This window comes from Eremothecium gossypii, chromosome I, assembly GCF_000091025.4.
Source record: "Eremothecium gossypii ATCC 10895 chromosome I, complete sequence".
NCBI classification, from domain to species: Eukaryota; Fungi; Ascomycota; class Saccharomycetes; order Saccharomycetales; family Saccharomycetaceae; genus Eremothecium; species Eremothecium gossypii.
This window is the reverse complement of record NC_005782.2, coordinates 300110-315921: the sequence shown is the minus strand read 5'-3', so window position 1 is coordinate 315921 and position 15812 is coordinate 300110. Positions and strand designations below refer to the sequence as shown.

The window sequence follows — 15812 nt, the reverse complement described above, 5'->3', positions numbered from 1 at the left end:
ACGGCCATATCAGATTTCAACGACGGGTAGTTGACTGAGCTATGTTGACGGCGAAGCAAGACGAGGTCGGCCGGGAATTGCGAGTGGCGACCGGAACGAGTCTAATTGAGTATCCTGTCAAGGACTGGTTGCTGAGGAGGCAGCCTACAGAATGGGAGGCGCTGCTAGGAGAAGCAGCGATCTTCAGTGGACAAGATGAGCTGCTCTGGGGGCCGTTCGTGGCGTGTGTATACCGGGAGCCGCGCACAACGCGACTCAATTGTCTGTTCATGGACCGGATAGGGGTCATGCACCTGCACTCCGTGGACGTGTCGGACACATCGCGGTTCTACCCCGCGGTGGAAAACCTCAGGCCGGAATACCGGACGCAGGTTGTGCGCCGGTGCTTGGCAGTCGGGCTGTTGAAAAAGTACGTGCTATTAGATCCGTCGGCGGTGCGACTAATACGGGCCGAGCTGCCGTACGATTACGACCAGACCACTGCTGGTGACCTGGCGAACACCTGCGAGCTGGTGGAGGGTCAGGCAGCGCGCGATGTGGGGCAGCTGCTGGTGCGCCTGGGCCTAGTCCAGCCGCGCCACGTGAGGTCGCTGATGTTGGACGTGGTCTACGAGAACCACGCCGACGTTGTGGATGCGAACAACAAGCTGGTATACTACCTGGGGGAACAGCTCGAGCAGTTGTTCGATCCGCTGACCGAGTACTCGCCGGAGCCGACCGAACTGTCCTATCGTGTTCCGGACCAGGTGCGCACTTCACTGTCCGACGAGATGCCCCTGATGGTGTCGATATGCGAAGAGTTGCTCCAGCTGCAGACTAACTTCACGCTGTCGCTCGTTGGGTTTCTTCAGAAGTTCCTGATTCCCCTAAGAATAAAAGCGCTGAACGAACAGGTGCCCGGCCTGTCCACCGTGAAATTGAACAACATCTTCCCTCCCACGATTGATGAGGTTACGCGCATCAACTGTATATTTTTAGATGCGCTGAAAGCTGCACTACCATACGGGTCTCTCGAGGTATTGAAAGCGTGCAGCATCACTGCTCCATACTTCTACAAAGCGTATACGCGGCACGAAGCGGCGACGAAGTTCTTTTCCAGAGATATAAAGTCATTCCTCAGCACATTCGGGAAGAGTCTATCGGACCTAAATTTCTATTCCGAGATTAAGCTGGACACTCTAATACATGGACCACAGGAAAAGTTGACCAAACTGAAGTTAATTATTGATCGCCTTTTCGATTCGAAGGACTGGGAAACCAATGAGGAGCAGAAAGAGGCGGACAGGTGCTACAGGTCGATATGCGATGTTATCGATTCATTTGGTAAAGATGAGCCACCAAACACTTATGATACAAGGGTCTTCACTCCTTCCGGCAAGATTTTGACCGAATTGGCGAAGGGTTGGCCAGCAGAACTTCAATATAAGTGGCTAAAAAGGCGCGTTGTTGGCGTATTTGATGTTATCAGCGTTACAGACCCAGAAAGTAGAGATATTGTTGTGATATTCAGTGACTATATCGTATTTCTTCATGTCATCAATGGGAATTTGTATTACTCTGGAGATTCCAAAAAGCCATTGATATCTGACGTCCTGATGAATTCACTAATAAACGAAGTTCCCCTGCCACCAAAGATACCGAAGCTTGAAGTTCTTTCACACAGTTACATTGATGACGTTGTGGTATCGACATATGGTAAAAATTCGCTCAGATTTGACACTTTGAATGCAGAAAGGCCTTCATCTGTTGCTTACACGTTAGCCTCTTCATCCGTGGAAGCCTCGTATGTTGCAGATCTGTGCACGAAAGCGAGGATCTTGGAAAAGGATACAGCATTTCACCTTTTCAAGACTGCGATTGACTCCTTCCATGTATACTCCACTGCACATGAATCAGAAGCATATAAAACAGAGCGCATCAAATCTCCCTTTGTTTTGTTTTTAAATATCCCTGACTCTATTGGGGCTCTACAGGACCATAATGCCACTGTTGGACTATTTGCGTCCTTAAACAAAAACGATAAAGTTACACTTGTACGCTTGGGACTCGATGGTTCACGTGAGGAATCATTTGCATCCTTGGACAATTTCTTATCGCTTATTATTGAAGAACTTTTGATCTTTTACCCCTCCTACCTCTCTTCTGCAACATCCCCCTTATTTCAACAGCTAATGCAAATAAACGAACAACTTGTACAAACGTTACTAGATCCAAAGGGTGTGCACTCAGCTAGTAAGTCTAAATGTGCTTTAAGAACCTCAAAGAAAAAGAAGATGCCTGCAAACTTAGTATCCACTAATGATAATTCACGAACACTAAGCCCTGGGACGATCATTTCTAGAACACCAAGGACCATTTCCACGATTACACCAAAACAAGAGAAGAGAAAAAGCGTTGGCCAAGCCAGTAATAGTCCTGCAAGGGGCAGTATTTCTACGACTCCACGCAAGCATAAACGGGAGAGTATACTCGGTAAAATATCTGGGCTTTTCCATAAGAAAGACAAGAAAGAGAACAAACGGAATTCCGTTGGGTCCGATACTAGAAACCGGCATGACAATGGTTCAGTTCATATTTTAAGAAACTCCTCCTCCTCATTCAGAGAGCTGGAGAGTCCACGCCAAATGAAAAGGTTCTCCTCTGTGGTGCATACGGCGGTGCCATCTTCAAGTAAGCGTAGAACATCCGGTATAAGCCCCTCTAAGGGAACGGTGAACCTCAGGGCTTTACAAGACGCAGAAAACGATGACAATGCTGATATAAGCAAGATCCCGATCCCAGAAGGTGAATCTCTCTTCGACGATACCATTAGGGTGGATGGGGTTGACGCGGACTTCTACGCACAGAAGGATCGCCTATCCAAAATATACAATCATGACTTATATGGTGAAGTTGTCCCTTCAGCACCCGGCTCGAAGAATGTTAATGTGGTTTCCGGTGCTACAAGGGAGCAAGAGAAGCAGCAGAACACACAGAAAGCGATTGCTAGGGAGCTTCTCGCAAGTGTAGACCAACAGAAAAGGCAACCCACCCACTCGGCACCTGCTGAATCCCAGATCGTTATTCCTGGGCTTCCGCAGAGTAATGTCCCACAGATTAATTTCGGAAGATCGCCATCTTTCATTGAACTTTTCGGTGGAATGCGTTTGGTATTAGATGAAAATGATGAGAGCGTCAATTGGAGAAGGTTATGCAGTGAACGTTCCCTTAATGAGAAGTACCAAATTAGACCTGCCACATACGCTGGGTGCATCTCCGGCGAACTGGCTCCTCCTGTTGGTATTATATCCGACCAAAGGGACAGCAACTTATCTGGTGATAATGATGCAGACACACCGCTTCCCATGCACAGTTCTAACAAGTCTATATTATCTGATGAAACATTGGAAAAAGGAGAGTTTGAACGAGACTTTGCAATTTCCACACCAAAATCACAAACCGTCAGCGATGTAAATGCGCGCAGAGAAACATGGGGATATAGCCATAGTCACGACGAAGAGATTGATAGCGAAAAAAGGGCCAATACAAAACCCGTTTCTGCCCCTGCACCTAATGTGATTCCAGGTCTTATCATTACTGCCAATTCACCAACCAAGCCATGGCATAAGGAGAACACTCGTATCAAGGTGTCCGATGTTCGCAGCGAAGGAACAGACGTATCATATATCTCGAGTTTGAAGAAGTCCTCAAATAGACTAGTCGAATTAAGCGTGAACTCACAAGAAGACTTCGAAGACGAAAGGCATACTCCTGTTATAGAGCCTATACAAAACCCCGAGGCTCCTTCACTAATCGAGAATACAGAAACAGCACCAGTTGCCAGTAACAGCAGTAATGAAGAAACATTATCAAAACTTCTTGGATCTCAAGGCGTTATTGATTTAACCGAAGAAACAATTGATTACAGTAGCATTAATAGGAAGCATGCCAGCATACAAACAGCTTACCCAGTGCTAGACGATGTTGAATTCAGCACTTTTCATATGAGTTTTGGTGACATGAAGGCTGAAGACTCACATTTAGCCAATCAACGAGAATCTTATCTCTTTTCCAACAGCACAATTGCTGGGAAAAAGGATGAATCGCATGGCCCCGTCTTCTATAAATTGCCTGACTTTGTTGCAGATGATTCCTATTTAGGCTACTCTGCCGTTGATCAACATGCGAAGCATGAGCGTAATACAGAAATTGGAGAAGAAGATGAAGCAATGTGGGTGTCACCAAGCAAATTAGATATCTTTGATCTGAGCAAGCAACCAGAGAGTGTTTACAAGAGGACATCAATTCCTGCTAAACATGCTGAGTTGCTTTCAAAGATGAGAAAGGATGGTTCAGTGAAATTCGAGGAATCAATGTTTATAAGAGACAACTCCTACGTCTACTTGGGCCAGTTTTTGTCCGCTGATGAAGTCATTGAGCAGCAAGATAAGAAATTGGCAGCTAACACGGACGAGATGGATTCCGCTAGACGTCTTTAAATCATAATTATACTCAACTAATATTACACCGTAAGCCAGTTATCATATTGCCAATGCTAGTCTGTATACAATGAATATTTGCTAATTACAGAGATAAATATAATATGTAAAGTGCGAAAATGTACCAATAATGGAAGCAAATGTGGTTTAGACATATTCATGTCTGGGTACTGTTTACTAACGTCTGAACGTCACAACCTTTGGATCTAGAGGCATACCATCAGGCGCGATGCCATGCGCCCCGAACTTTCTAGTAGTATACACCAATCTTGCTTGGTCAAATCCTAGACCCTGTTCCTCCATGATCCGCCTGATCTCTTGTTTGGAAGCTTCGTCTAGTCCACTTCTCGTGTCATTGCTGTTAGCCGAAGTGAGATCGAAGTTCTGTGAGCTGAAGCCATCTTCGAGATCTCTCACAAAGTGATCGTTTATACTTGTATAGCCGCCAAATCTCGACCTCAATCGTACCATGAACTCGCTCGTTTTATAGCCTGTTATGTTGTCAGTATCGCATTGCATGAGAAGCGTTCCACCTCCGTGCTTGGAGCGCAGTCTGTTACATACGGATTGTTTCACGGTTTCGATGGGCCACGACGAGAATCCCTGCCATGACAGCTAACCAGAAGAGATGCCAAAGAGATATCAGGCCGAACATTCTAAGTAATCGTTTCACAAATAGTTAGGTGGCCGTTAAGCTTTTATATTCTTTCGTTAGCGCGCAAATGGTAAGGGATCTCACCTGAAACATTTCGGTCGGCAGAGCTTGTGGCAACACAACGCATCTTAGATACTGCATCAGAAAAGCGACACACAGCCTCGAAGGGACCGACATCAAGTGAAATACCAAACTTTAACAAACTAACAAATATAGTCAAACTATAGAAGTAATATACTCTTAACGTAGCTATGCGTAGCTTGCGTAAGACATTTTCAGGTCACAGCCACCATAGTGATAGTTGTTCAATCTCTCAATACATTCTTGCGCGTCCGCTACGGTTTCAAACTCACACACTGAGGAGCCTGTCGGATTGCCTTCTGAATCGTATTGCAGGTTCGCTCTGAGAACCTTGCCTGCCGTTTCGAACAAATCATACAAGTCTGACTCGGCAGTGGCCAGCGGCATGTTCTCGCAGTAGATGATTCTATTCTTCGCGCCGCCCGGAGCTGCCTTGGAAGTAAACTCGACGTCCGAAGGGGTATACTGTTCATACTCCGGAGACGCCTTTCCTGATACAGATACGCTGGCATTTTCTGAATGAGGAAGTTCCGCGCGTACCTCAGTGCCACGGTACTCGCCATCGTAGTCATAGGACGGGATCTGTTTGGGTACGTAGGAATCGCCACGTCCTGCAGAACCGACATCCGTACCCTTGCCTTCGCGTACCTCAAGGATTCTGCCCTCGAGCTCGTACCCGTTCCACCTTTCAATCGCCGCGATCTGGTTCTCCCTCGTGGTCACATACACGGTGCCAAACCCGCGCGAGTAGCCGTCCGCGTCGACAGACACATCCGCGTGTATGACCTCGCTACACTCCTTGAACATGTCTTTCAGCGTCTGCCAGCTGATGGAGTACGGCAGGTTTGCAACAAAGATCTCGAATCCCCCCGGATGGGTACGGCGGGGCAGAGGCCCCGGGCCCCTCCGCTCGCGCCGCTCGCCCACCGGCGGTGGGTTGTCACGTCGCACAAAGAGCTCGCGGTGCATGAAGTCCATCCCGTTGAAGCGCCGGATCGCCTCGTCGACGTCCTGTGCGTTGGTATACTCCACCGTGCCCATCCCACGGTGATGCCCACGCGACGTGATGATGTCCGCGCGCACCACGTGTCCCACCTCCCCAAACAGCTGCCGCAGGTCCTCCGGCGTCGTGTCGTAGGTCAGGTTCCCGATGAACACGCTGTTCGAGTAGTTGCGACTCATCTTCGGGGGGTACGCCGCGTCCGCCCCGCGCTCCACCTTGGGCCCATACTCGCCCCGCCCGAACCGCTCCTGCCCGTACCGCCCCCGCCCCCGCCCGTGGTACCCGCCGCGCCGCCCGTACTCCCGATACTGCCGATACCGCTGCTCCTCGCCCGCGAACCGCCCGCCATGCCGCTCGCCGCCATGCTCCTCCCCGTATTGCCGCCGCCCCGGCGACCGCGACCGCGACCGTTCTCCTGTCTGGCCCGCGTTAGTAATCCGACCTCACGCATTCCAGCATTGCACAAAAGCTCCCGCGCCGATACCGCCCTACTGCTCCCACGTCTCAATGCGTCCCCTGGCAGCACATAGTCGCGTCTGCTTTTCAGCAGCTATCCGCCCTCAGCACAGCAACCGAACACAAGCAAAAACGCACTCTCCACTTACATGATAGTCCATATGTTCTTCAGATATCTAAAGCCTCTTGACAGAGCCCTGAAGTTCACAGCTTGCACCGAGTAGCTGCATCTGCATGTACCTCTATAGTGGTGAAGTTTTTTTTCAGTTCCTGGCCCCAGGCTTGATAAACTCAAAGCTCAAGAGCCCAGACAGCGTCAACATCATGAATCACGGGGTGGCTAGCGGCTAGCTGGGGCGCCAGCGGCCGGGTACGTACTGTAATGTTACATAGACGGGGGTCGGGGCCTAGGAGCGGCGTGCGGGGAACGGGAGCACGTAGCGGCGGTCCACCTCGGTCTCCTTGTCGGCCTCTTCCTCGCCGTCGAAGCGGAGGCGGCAGGTGCCGTCGCGCTTGTTGCCGATGACCATGGCAGGGTAGAACGTGGTAGTCTCCGGGTAGCGGGCCAGGACCTTGGTGCCGCTGGGGTAGTGCGGGGTCAGCTGACGCGGCGTGGTGCGCGGCGGGATCAGCAGCAACTCTTTCCAGTTGCACTTGAAGGTGCCGCCGGGCTGGCCAAACTCGTCGGGCTCGGGATCGCGGACCTCGAAGCGCGTGCCGTCGGCAGAAACCTTGATGACCTGGCACTGGAACCACTCGCCCTCCGCGCCGGTGCGGCGGGGCTTGTACGCGACCTCGGAGCCCACGTAGATGGGGTCGTTCGGGTTGAAGCTGCTGGTCCAGTAGGAGCGGCCAGCGGGCCCCGGGTCCGGCGGCGCCGGGCCGCCGTCGCCCAGCAGCGCGTCCACGGCGGCCTGCATGGCTGCGACGAGCCGCCGCGCGCCGCCCACGGCGTCGCGGTGCTCCTGGTAGTGTAGCAGCTGGAGCTGGAGCTGCTCTGCGGTCATGTTGCGGAGCTGCACGCGTTTGGTGCCGCCGTCGCCGTCGAGCGGCAGCGCCTCATGGCTGGCGCACAGCTTCTGCAGGGACGAAACGATGATGTCCCATTGGCCGTCCATGCTGCCTTGCATGCGTGCTGCCCCGCGCAGCGAGGCACTGGCGACAGCGGCGCGTTTTCTGGAGTCCGGCGGTCTCCGCGGCTGCGTTGCGCAGCAGAGCGGCAGAGAAACGGCGCTCGCACCGTGCGGCGGCGGCCGCGCACCCCGCGCGCTGGCCAGCAACCGCTGCAGGCCGCTACAGCTTGCGCCGGGCGCTTGCGCTGCGCTTAGCGTGGCGGCCGGACGCGCCAGAGCTCTTTCGTGTAATGTGACATAAAATTTTTCATCGTTTTAGATCAGGCCCTCTTCAGCAAATAGTGCGAACTATCAGCAAAGTAAGGAGCCCTGGATTTGGCATAGCATACTCAGCGTGCACGGGACATGTCATTTTGGAAGGTGGCGACCCTTTGGCAGATGCCACTGCGTCCATCGATACTGGTGCAGGTGCGTACAGCCACCAAGCGTGCAGCGGGCTCGCGGACGTCCATGAAAGACTCTGCCGGGCGGCGATTGGGGCCCAAGAAGACCGAGGGACAGAGAGTAGAGGTCGGCCAGATCATCATGCGGCAGCGGGGCACGCGGTTCTACCCGGGCGAGAACGTGGGGATCGGCAAGGACCACACACTGTTTGCGCTGGAGCCGGGCTGGGTGAGGTACTACCTGGACCCGTTCCACACGGGCCGCAAGTTTGTTGGCGTGGCGCTGTACCAGGACATGCGCCTTCCAATAGAGCACTTTGCGCCGCGGGTGCGGCGGTTTGGGCGGCAATTGCTGTCGGGCAAGGAGGCGGAGACGGAAGAACAGGCGCTGCCGCGCAGTGTGTTTCTGGCGAAGGAGAAGATCCTGGAGCGTGCACAGCAGCGCGCAGACGCGCGTGAGCAGCGCCGGGCCGAGTTTGGCCACATTCTGCGCGAGGAGCTGGGGTTAGCACTTGACCAAGACGCCGAGCAGCTTGCGACCGAGTATCTGCTGCGCGTGCAAACTAACCTGAAGAGTGGCTTTAACAGCGCAGACGCGCGGTTCAACGCGATGTACCACATGGAGGTCCGCATGCGCAACACGCCCGAGAAGGTGGGCCAAATGGACCTCCTGAAGAAGACGGTTGCGTCTGTAGATGCCGCGACTTCCTTCAGCAATAAGTTTGAGCTAGGCCGCCACATTTCTGAGGGCGAGCGTGTTGCATGGAGAGAGGCATTACACAAAGATCTGGCCGGCCTGGTAATCAGAACAGCCGAGGAGAAACAGCGCGTGGTCGAACGGTTGAAAGAAGCCTCTAAGTACTTGTCTCTGTCGGAAGAGATCCATCTGCGCCGGAAGTTCTTGAAGCCTGTAAAGCCTGAGACCGAGGCAGTCGCAGAGGCTGCCGGCAAGGGGACTGTCACCATCAAGCGTTTCAATTACGGGACAGGTAAAGTGGACACCATCATTCGGGAAAAGAAAGCTTTCTTAGCCAAGCTGTAGATACTTGTAAATAGTAGTAATATATGGCTGCACTGCCATGCCATCTACACAATGCGTCTCTGCTATTAGCCGGGAGGCAGCTGGGAAATGTCCACCGCTTCGCTGGCGTCTGCAACCATGTTCTCCTGGTTTGTAGTTTCGTCGTCGACGGGAGTTCTTGGGAGGGCCATCATACCGGTACGGGCCACCTCCAACACACCATATGGCTTGATCAGCTTCAAAAAGGCAGAGATACGCGAGGGCTTGGCGGACAGCTCCACGACGCAGTTGCTCTCAGAGATGTCTACGACCCGGCCGCCAAAGTTCGTCGCCAGGTTGGTAATGGCGTTCAAATGTTCATGTTTCATCCGCTGGAGCTCGGATAGCGGCAAGTTCGATGGGTGGAACGTCTGGTCTGCACTGACATTCTCTGCCGCATCGCTGCAGGCCTCTGTCAGCCCAGCGTGCCGCGCGACGAGTTCTTCAAAGTACTCCGCCCCCAGCAGGGATATCCTAGTCAGTAGCAGCTCGCGCTTGATGAGGTCTGTGTTAGTGTAGTCCAAAACAGCGTAGACTGGCACCAAGTCCTCAATCTGCCGTCTGGCCTGTTCGACAACGGCATCCTGACCCTGCAAGACGATGGTCATACGACTGAGATCTGGCACCTCGGTGCTGCACACCACGAGGGAGTCGATATTGAAGCCCTTGGCAGCAAGCGTACCTGACACTCTCGACAGCACGCCAGGCTCGTTCTGGACAAGACAGTTCAGCACGCATTGCTTTTTAGGCTCGCGAGATGGCGCAGGCGTTTCATACAGTATCGACGCGACGGCACTGTTTGCGGACCAGCTCGACGTCTCAAATTTGGGCACCGGTGGCTTGACCTTATGCTTGTGCAGTTGCTTGTACACCAGCGCGGCTGTACTACTCGACGAGTTGCAGCGAATCCATGAACCACTTCCGATACCCTTTATCGACTGTCTAAGCATCTTTAAACAGAGTTAGGAGATCAGTCAGTACACACTGCGGTATCTTAGTTCGCAACAGGAAACGTTGATTCGCTTTCACTAAATGTCTGGCAAAAATTTATGTGAAAGTTCGCATACAGCTATTGAGTCATCCGCCAATGATGAATTAAAAAATTTCCAGGTTGAATGGCAAGACTCTCTGCACCGACCTTTACCGGGACTGTGACTGATGGACGGTCGCTATTCCCGCATGGGCATGTTACATGTCTTCCACAGCACGCCCACGGAAGTGCGAAAAAGTGCGCAAGCCCGGAATCGAACCGGGGGCCCATCGATGGCAACGATGGATTTTACCACTAAACCACTTGCGCTAGTGATTATCTGTACTGATAGGATATCTCTTGATCTCCCTAGAAGTATAATCTCGATTTGAGACCGTACCACCTTCGTAAGCTTTGGTAAGCGCCAATGGCACAAAGCATCGCAATACATAGAGCAGATTGTAACCCACAGAGACCTGAAACGCACGAAGTCCCCGCTTACCAGAGCGATATCGTGGTACGCACGGTCTCGCAGGCACCCTGCTTGTAGAGGATCGCAGCCTGGTCACATTTCCGTAAACCAAGCGCATAATCGCTGAAATAAACTCGGCAACAGGTATCCGGAGTCTATTTGCCACGGCAACTCAGGATCCGCGATGGACACCGTATCCATCCCAGCCGGGGGCATTGAAACCGGCAAAAGGACGTCGGCTGCTGCCGCCGGTGCTACAGCAGATAACAGTGTCGAAACGACACTCTGACGTCGGGATTTCCCCAAGAGCAGCCCATTCAGCGTTAAATGAAGACTGAGACTTACCGTTCTGGGCTAGCTGCGCGTGCAGCAAAAGCGGATGGCAGGAACGCAGTTTGTTTCACCTGTGGTCGGCTAATCTTCAGATAGATCTCAAACACATGCCAGAAAGCCACTGCATTTGTCAACGGTCAGGATAATATGCCGCAAGCGTACACAACACGAGGTATCCCGATGGATTTATGGCCGCCGGCGTCCTCGATACCGAAGGACTGCCCCATGCAATAATTGGATAATAGAAAAGGCTCTTACACGCGCTTATCTGCGCGCGCGTGGGGTTAGAGTCGGCGTCGGCGTCGGATGACTACCTAGGTGGTTTGATACTGCGGAGCTAGAGGTGGCGTTAGAATTCCATGTCATGCTACTGCGCATTAGTTTTGTGGGGCATCGGACCGTGCGACCTACATTATTGCGCGTAGTTGAGAAACGGTTAGCAGTGCCGTTGTCGGCAAAAATACGGTGCCTGGTAAAAGTGGGAATCTGGTGTTACAGCACCCGGGTTTACTATAAACCCTACTCATTCTGCGCCTCGGATGACTAATGGCAAGCTCACCTAATTTGCGGCGAGTGCGCACCACCGGAGGTTTACAAGTTGGAATCCTGACTGTAATCCTGGGCGGATGGCTCAGTATCTATATTCTTGTGCTAGATATGCTAGACTAGTAATAAATAGACGCTACAGGCAGCCTAGGCTATAATTTTGCTTGCTTTTTCTTATTCACAAAAAAGACGCTTGTAGCCATCCGCTAAGCGGTTCGCTACTGCTGTGATAAACTCTTCCGTGGTAACATAGCTGGCTCTGTCGGTCTTGCCCAAAATCAACGCTAGGTCCTTGGTCATGATGTTGTCCTCCTGCACCGTGTCCAGGGTGGACTTCTCCAACAACTCGCCGAACTTCACGACATCTGGGGTACCGTCGACCTTACCTCTGTGTATAATACCGCGCGTCCAGGCAAAAATAGAGGCAATTGAGTTGGTGGATGTTTCCTTGCCCTGCTGGTGCTGTCTGTAGTGCCGGGTGACAGTGCCATGTGCGGCCTCACTCTCGAAGGTCTTTCCATCTGGAGACACAAGAACAGAAGTCATGAGACCCAAAGACCCGAAGCCCTGGGCGACGATGTCCGACTGCACATCACCATCGTAGTTCTTCATGGCAATGATGAAGCCGCCCTTGGACTTCAACATCTGCGCAACCATATCGTCAATCAGTCTGTGTTCATACCAGATGCCAGCAGCCTCAAACTTCTCCTTGTACTCCGCTGCGTACATGCCCTCGAAAATATCCTTAAACTTGCCGTCGTACTTCTTCAAGATCGTGTTCTTCGTTGTCGAATATAGCGGCATCTTTCTTTGCAACGCCAACTCGAAGCTCGACTTGGCAAAGCCGGTGATCGAGTCGGTGGTGTTGTACATGGTCATGGCAACACCGCCATCCTTGGGGTATTCAAAGACCTCCAGGTCAAGATTCTTGGACTTGTCCCCGTCCTTGCTTTCAAAGACCAGCTTCAACGTGCCCTCGCCTGGAATGACAACGTCGGTCGCCTTGTACTGGTCCCCAAACGCGTGTCTGCCGACAATGATCGGCTCGTTCCAGCCGGGCACCAGTCTGGGGATCCTTGGGATAATAATGGGCTCTCTGAAGACGGTCCCGCCGAGGATGTTCCGGATGGTCCCGTTGGGAGACTTCCACATCTCCTTGAGCCCGAACTCCTCGACACGCGCCTCGTCCGGGGTAATGGTCGCACACTTGACGGCAACGCCGTACTTGAGGGTCGCCTCCGCAGACTCCACAGTCACGCGGTCCTCGGTGGCATCCCTGTTCTCAATGGAAAGATCGTAGTACTTCAAGTCCACGTCCAAGTAGGGGAAGATGAGCTGATCCTTGATCAAGTGCCAGATGATCCGCGTCTGTTCGTCGCCGTCCATCTCGACGATGGGTTGTTGTACCTTCACCTTGCCCATAGCTGCTTACTGATGTCTGTGCGTTGTTGCGCTCGGCTTCGTGAAATGCACGCAGCTCACTTTTGCTACAAACCACTGCCTTATATCCAACTGCCCGCGCTGACAAGGGGTCGGGGCGGCTCCACCCACGACCCACTCGGCGCGGAAATGATTCGAGCCGGACTTCTCAACCCGTTGGGCTGTCATGTGCTAGCACATAACATCGGAGCCGTACTAGGCCGTTACTAATTGCTTACGGCTGCCTTTCATGTGGGGCGTGCCTAGCACTGGACCGCAGCGCGAGCAGGACTAATTACGTAGGTAGATTACAAATCGCAGCTACCGCCAAGGTCACTGATGCAGACAGTGCTTACGCAGCGGAGCCCCCCTGGAGTTCCGTGACAGAGGCCTCGCCCGCCACCACGCGCTTGACCGCGCTCAGCACATCGTCAAAAGTGTTGAACTCGCGGAACGGAACGTCCTGCTTCTTGCAGAAGGAGATCAGGTCCTTGCCACTCTTCGCAAACAGCAGGTCGCATTCCTTCGCAGCGCTCAGGTCGCTGATCCCATCGCCGCAGTAGAAATACACCGGCGCGGGCTCGAGGTGTTGCCAGCGCTGCTTGCACGCCGCGATCGACCGCGACTTGTCGTGCCCGTGCTCGGACTCGTCGCGGTACCGGATGCACCAGGTCCCGTCCTGCCGCACGTCCACCTCGTTGGCGATCACCTCGATTTGCTGCAGCGCCTCGTGACCCAGCAGCTGCTCCAGCAGCGCCTCGATCAGCGGCCTCATGCCGCTGCTGATCACCACCAGCGGCACGCCCTCCCGCCGCGTCCACTCGTACATGTCCTTGAAGCCGGGGTCCAGCTGCACGTGCTCCCGCACCTTGGACACACACTGGTCGAACGGCAGCCGGATGCTCTCGAGCATCTGCAAGAACCCGTCGCGGAACGACGTTGTTCCCTCGATCACCCCTTCGAACAGCCGCCGGCGAGCCGCCTGCCCGAGCCCATACTGATCTGCCAGGAAATCATTGGAGTCCTGCCATGTTATTGTACCGTCGAAGTCACTGAAGATTACCGCCTTTGCCATTATGCGCTGTGAATTGATCCTTGGCGCTAGCTCGAAATCTGCAGCGCATACTGAACGGATATATAGGGCCAGCGGACGTAAGAACGCCGTTGTTTTAGCGTCGACTAACATGATCACGTATGATATGATATTGTAAAGTGGCGTCGGCAGCGCGGCTACCTCCATAAACAACGCCTCCACTCTCCACCGCGAAGGACAGATCTCCGGGACTGATACGCAGCTTGATCCTGCGGGCTGTGGGACTTACGCGCGGTGGTTGATGGAGCAGGTATCTGGGCGGCCAATAAGAGAGCTGAGTGCCGCGTAAAGACGAATCGGACAACAAGCGGTCCAGCTGATAGCGAGGATAAACATCGCAGGACAGAACAGAAGAGACAAAGGGTTTCTGGAGAAGTATTATGGCGGAGGGCACGAGGCGCAGATTATCAGTCGTTGTACTCGGGGGCGGGACGGCGACGAACGCGCTGGTGCCGTGTTTCGAAGAGCTGTCCAGCTCAGTGGCGTACATTATGCCAATTTCCGACAACGGGGGGTCGACGTCGGAGATCCTGCGGGTGATCGGGGGGCCTGCAATCGGGGACATTCGGTCGCGGCTGGTACGGGTGATCAGTGACGCGTTCCTGATACAGGTGCTGTCGTACCGGTTGCCGCAGGAAAACAAGCGCGCCAAGGAGGAGTGGAACGAGATCGTGGAGGGGTCGCACGCCATCTGGGGCGGGGTTCCGAGCCCGCTGCGGGAATGCGTGCGGCCATTCCTGGCGCACATCCAGTCGGAGCTGCTAAAGCGGGGCAAAATATCCAAGCCGTTCCAGTTTGCGAAGGCGTCAGTCGGGAACCTGTTCCTGACGGGGGCGCGGCTCTTTCTGGGCTCGCTGGATGCTGCGATCGAGCTGACACTACGCCTGGGGCGGTGCGATGCGTCGGTTGACGTGATTCCGTGCATCAACTCCAACCACATGTATCATATCTCTGCGCTCTTGGAAAACGAGACGGTGATCACGGGCCAGTCGCAAATTTCGCACCCTTCGCAGCCGATCCACGATCAGTTTGCAGGGACCATGAGCAGGGCGGGCGACGAAAGCAGCTCTCCTTCGTACACCTCCGTGCAGGGGCTCAACACGCCCTCGCAGGCGGACGACGACGAGGAAGAGGAAGATGCGGCACCGTTTTACATCCATCCAGATTTGAGGACATCACAGCTCTACTTTGAGAAGATGATCGATGAAGAGCCCCTCCCGGCGCCTGTTAAGCGGGTGTTCTACATTAATCCGTATGGAGAGGAAATTTTCCCTGTCGCGAACTCTCGGTCTATCCACCAGCTGAAGCGATGCGATATGCTTGTGTATTCCATCGGGTCCTTAATTACCAGCCTATTGCCCATGGTGATCCTCGGTAACGTGGCGGAGGTGGTCGTCGAAGGGAAGATGAAAAAAGTGCTACTGGTCAACAACAAATACGATCGCGAAACCTTCGGACTAGGGGGGCTGCAATATGTGCTGATGATTATTGACGCCATGCATATGGCAGTGACCCGGTACAAGAAGAAGCGGGCCAAGTTGGACCATATGCAGTGGCCACCGGCCGCATATATCACGGATGTCGTGTATCTCAGGGATGGCCAAATCAACGCAGACTGGAAAATTCTGGAACAGAAGGGAATACGTTGTCACGGCGTGGACGGTGATGTGTTTGATGATAAACTATTGACTGAAGTGCTTTCAAATATCCAATGATGTATTTTATGTATT

The 15812-nt window shown here is 53.3% G+C and overlaps 9 protein-coding genes and 1 non-coding gene across 10 annotated transcripts; 3 read left to right on the top strand and 7 right to left on the bottom strand.

Moving 5' to 3' along the window:
* Positions 1–41: 41 nt before the first annotated feature.
* On the top strand, positions 42–4478 carry BUD3 (Bud3p; the record flags this gene model as incomplete). The annotated part of the gene is made up of 1 exon (NM_207879.1): positions 42–4478. The coding sequence occupies one exon, from the start codon at positions 42–44 to the stop codon at positions 4476–4478; it is 4437 nt and encodes a 1478-aa protein (NP_982526.1).
* A 177-nt stretch (positions 4479–4655) lies between these two features.
* Positions 4656–5133, bottom strand: AGOS_AAL017W (uncharacterized protein; the record flags this gene model as incomplete). Its single annotated transcript, NM_207878.1, has 2 exons — positions 4656–4879; positions 5043–5133. 2 exons carry the CDS (start codon positions 5131–5133, stop codon positions 4656–4658), a joined length of 315 nt encoding a protein of 104 aa, NP_982525.1.
* A 249-nt stretch (positions 5134–5382) lies between these two features.
* Positions 5383–6396, bottom strand: AGOS_AAL018W (RNA-binding protein; the record flags this gene model as incomplete). The annotated part of the gene is made up of 1 exon (NM_207877.1): positions 5383–6396. The coding sequence occupies one exon, from the start codon at positions 6394–6396 to the stop codon at positions 5383–5385; it is 1014 nt and encodes a 337-aa protein (NP_982524.1).
* Positions 6397–7080: 684 nt separating this feature from the next.
* On the bottom strand, positions 7081–7791 carry SGF29 (Sgf29p; the record flags this gene model as incomplete). The annotated part of the gene is made up of 1 exon (NM_207876.1): positions 7081–7791. One exon carries the CDS (start codon positions 7789–7791, stop codon positions 7081–7083), a length of 711 nt encoding a protein of 236 aa, NP_982523.1.
* A 360-nt stretch (positions 7792–8151) lies between these two features.
* MRP7 (mitochondrial 54S ribosomal protein bL27m) lies at positions 8152–9231 on the top strand (the record flags this gene model as incomplete). Its single annotated transcript, NM_207875.1, has 1 exon — positions 8152–9231. The coding sequence occupies one exon, from the start codon at positions 8152–8154 to the stop codon at positions 9229–9231; it is 1080 nt and encodes a 359-aa protein (NP_982522.1).
* Positions 9232–9296: 65 nt separating this feature from the next.
* Positions 9297–10199, bottom strand: ILV6 (acetolactate synthase regulatory subunit; the record flags this gene model as incomplete). Its single annotated transcript, NM_207874.1, has 1 exon — positions 9297–10199. The coding sequence occupies one exon, from the start codon at positions 10197–10199 to the stop codon at positions 9297–9299; it is 903 nt and encodes a 300-aa protein (NP_982521.1).
* A 279-nt stretch (positions 10200–10478) lies between these two features.
* AGOS_t0008 lies at positions 10479–10549 on the bottom strand. Its single transcript has one exon. It is a non-coding gene; the product is annotated as a tRNA-Gly (tRNA).
* A 1195-nt stretch (positions 10550–11744) lies between these two features.
* On the bottom strand, positions 11745–12992 carry IDP3 (isocitrate dehydrogenase (NADP(+)) IDP3; the record flags this gene model as incomplete). The annotated part of the gene is made up of 1 exon (NM_207873.1): positions 11745–12992. The coding sequence occupies one exon, from the start codon at positions 12990–12992 to the stop codon at positions 11745–11747; it is 1248 nt and encodes a 415-aa protein (NP_982520.1).
* A 349-nt stretch (positions 12993–13341) lies between these two features.
* On the bottom strand, positions 13342–14229 carry PYP1 (putative phosphoric monoester hydrolase; the record flags this gene model as incomplete). The annotated part of the gene is made up of 1 exon (NM_207872.2): positions 13342–14229. One exon carries the CDS (start codon positions 14227–14229, stop codon positions 13342–13344), a length of 888 nt encoding a protein of 295 aa, NP_982519.2.
* A 233-nt stretch (positions 14230–14462) lies between these two features.
* AGOS_AAL024C (uncharacterized protein) lies at positions 14463–15797 on the top strand (the record flags this gene model as incomplete). The annotated part of the gene is made up of 1 exon (NM_207871.1): positions 14463–15797. The coding sequence occupies one exon, from the start codon at positions 14463–14465 to the stop codon at positions 15795–15797; it is 1335 nt and encodes a 444-aa protein (NP_982518.1).
* Positions 15798–15812: the final 15 nt, after the last annotated feature.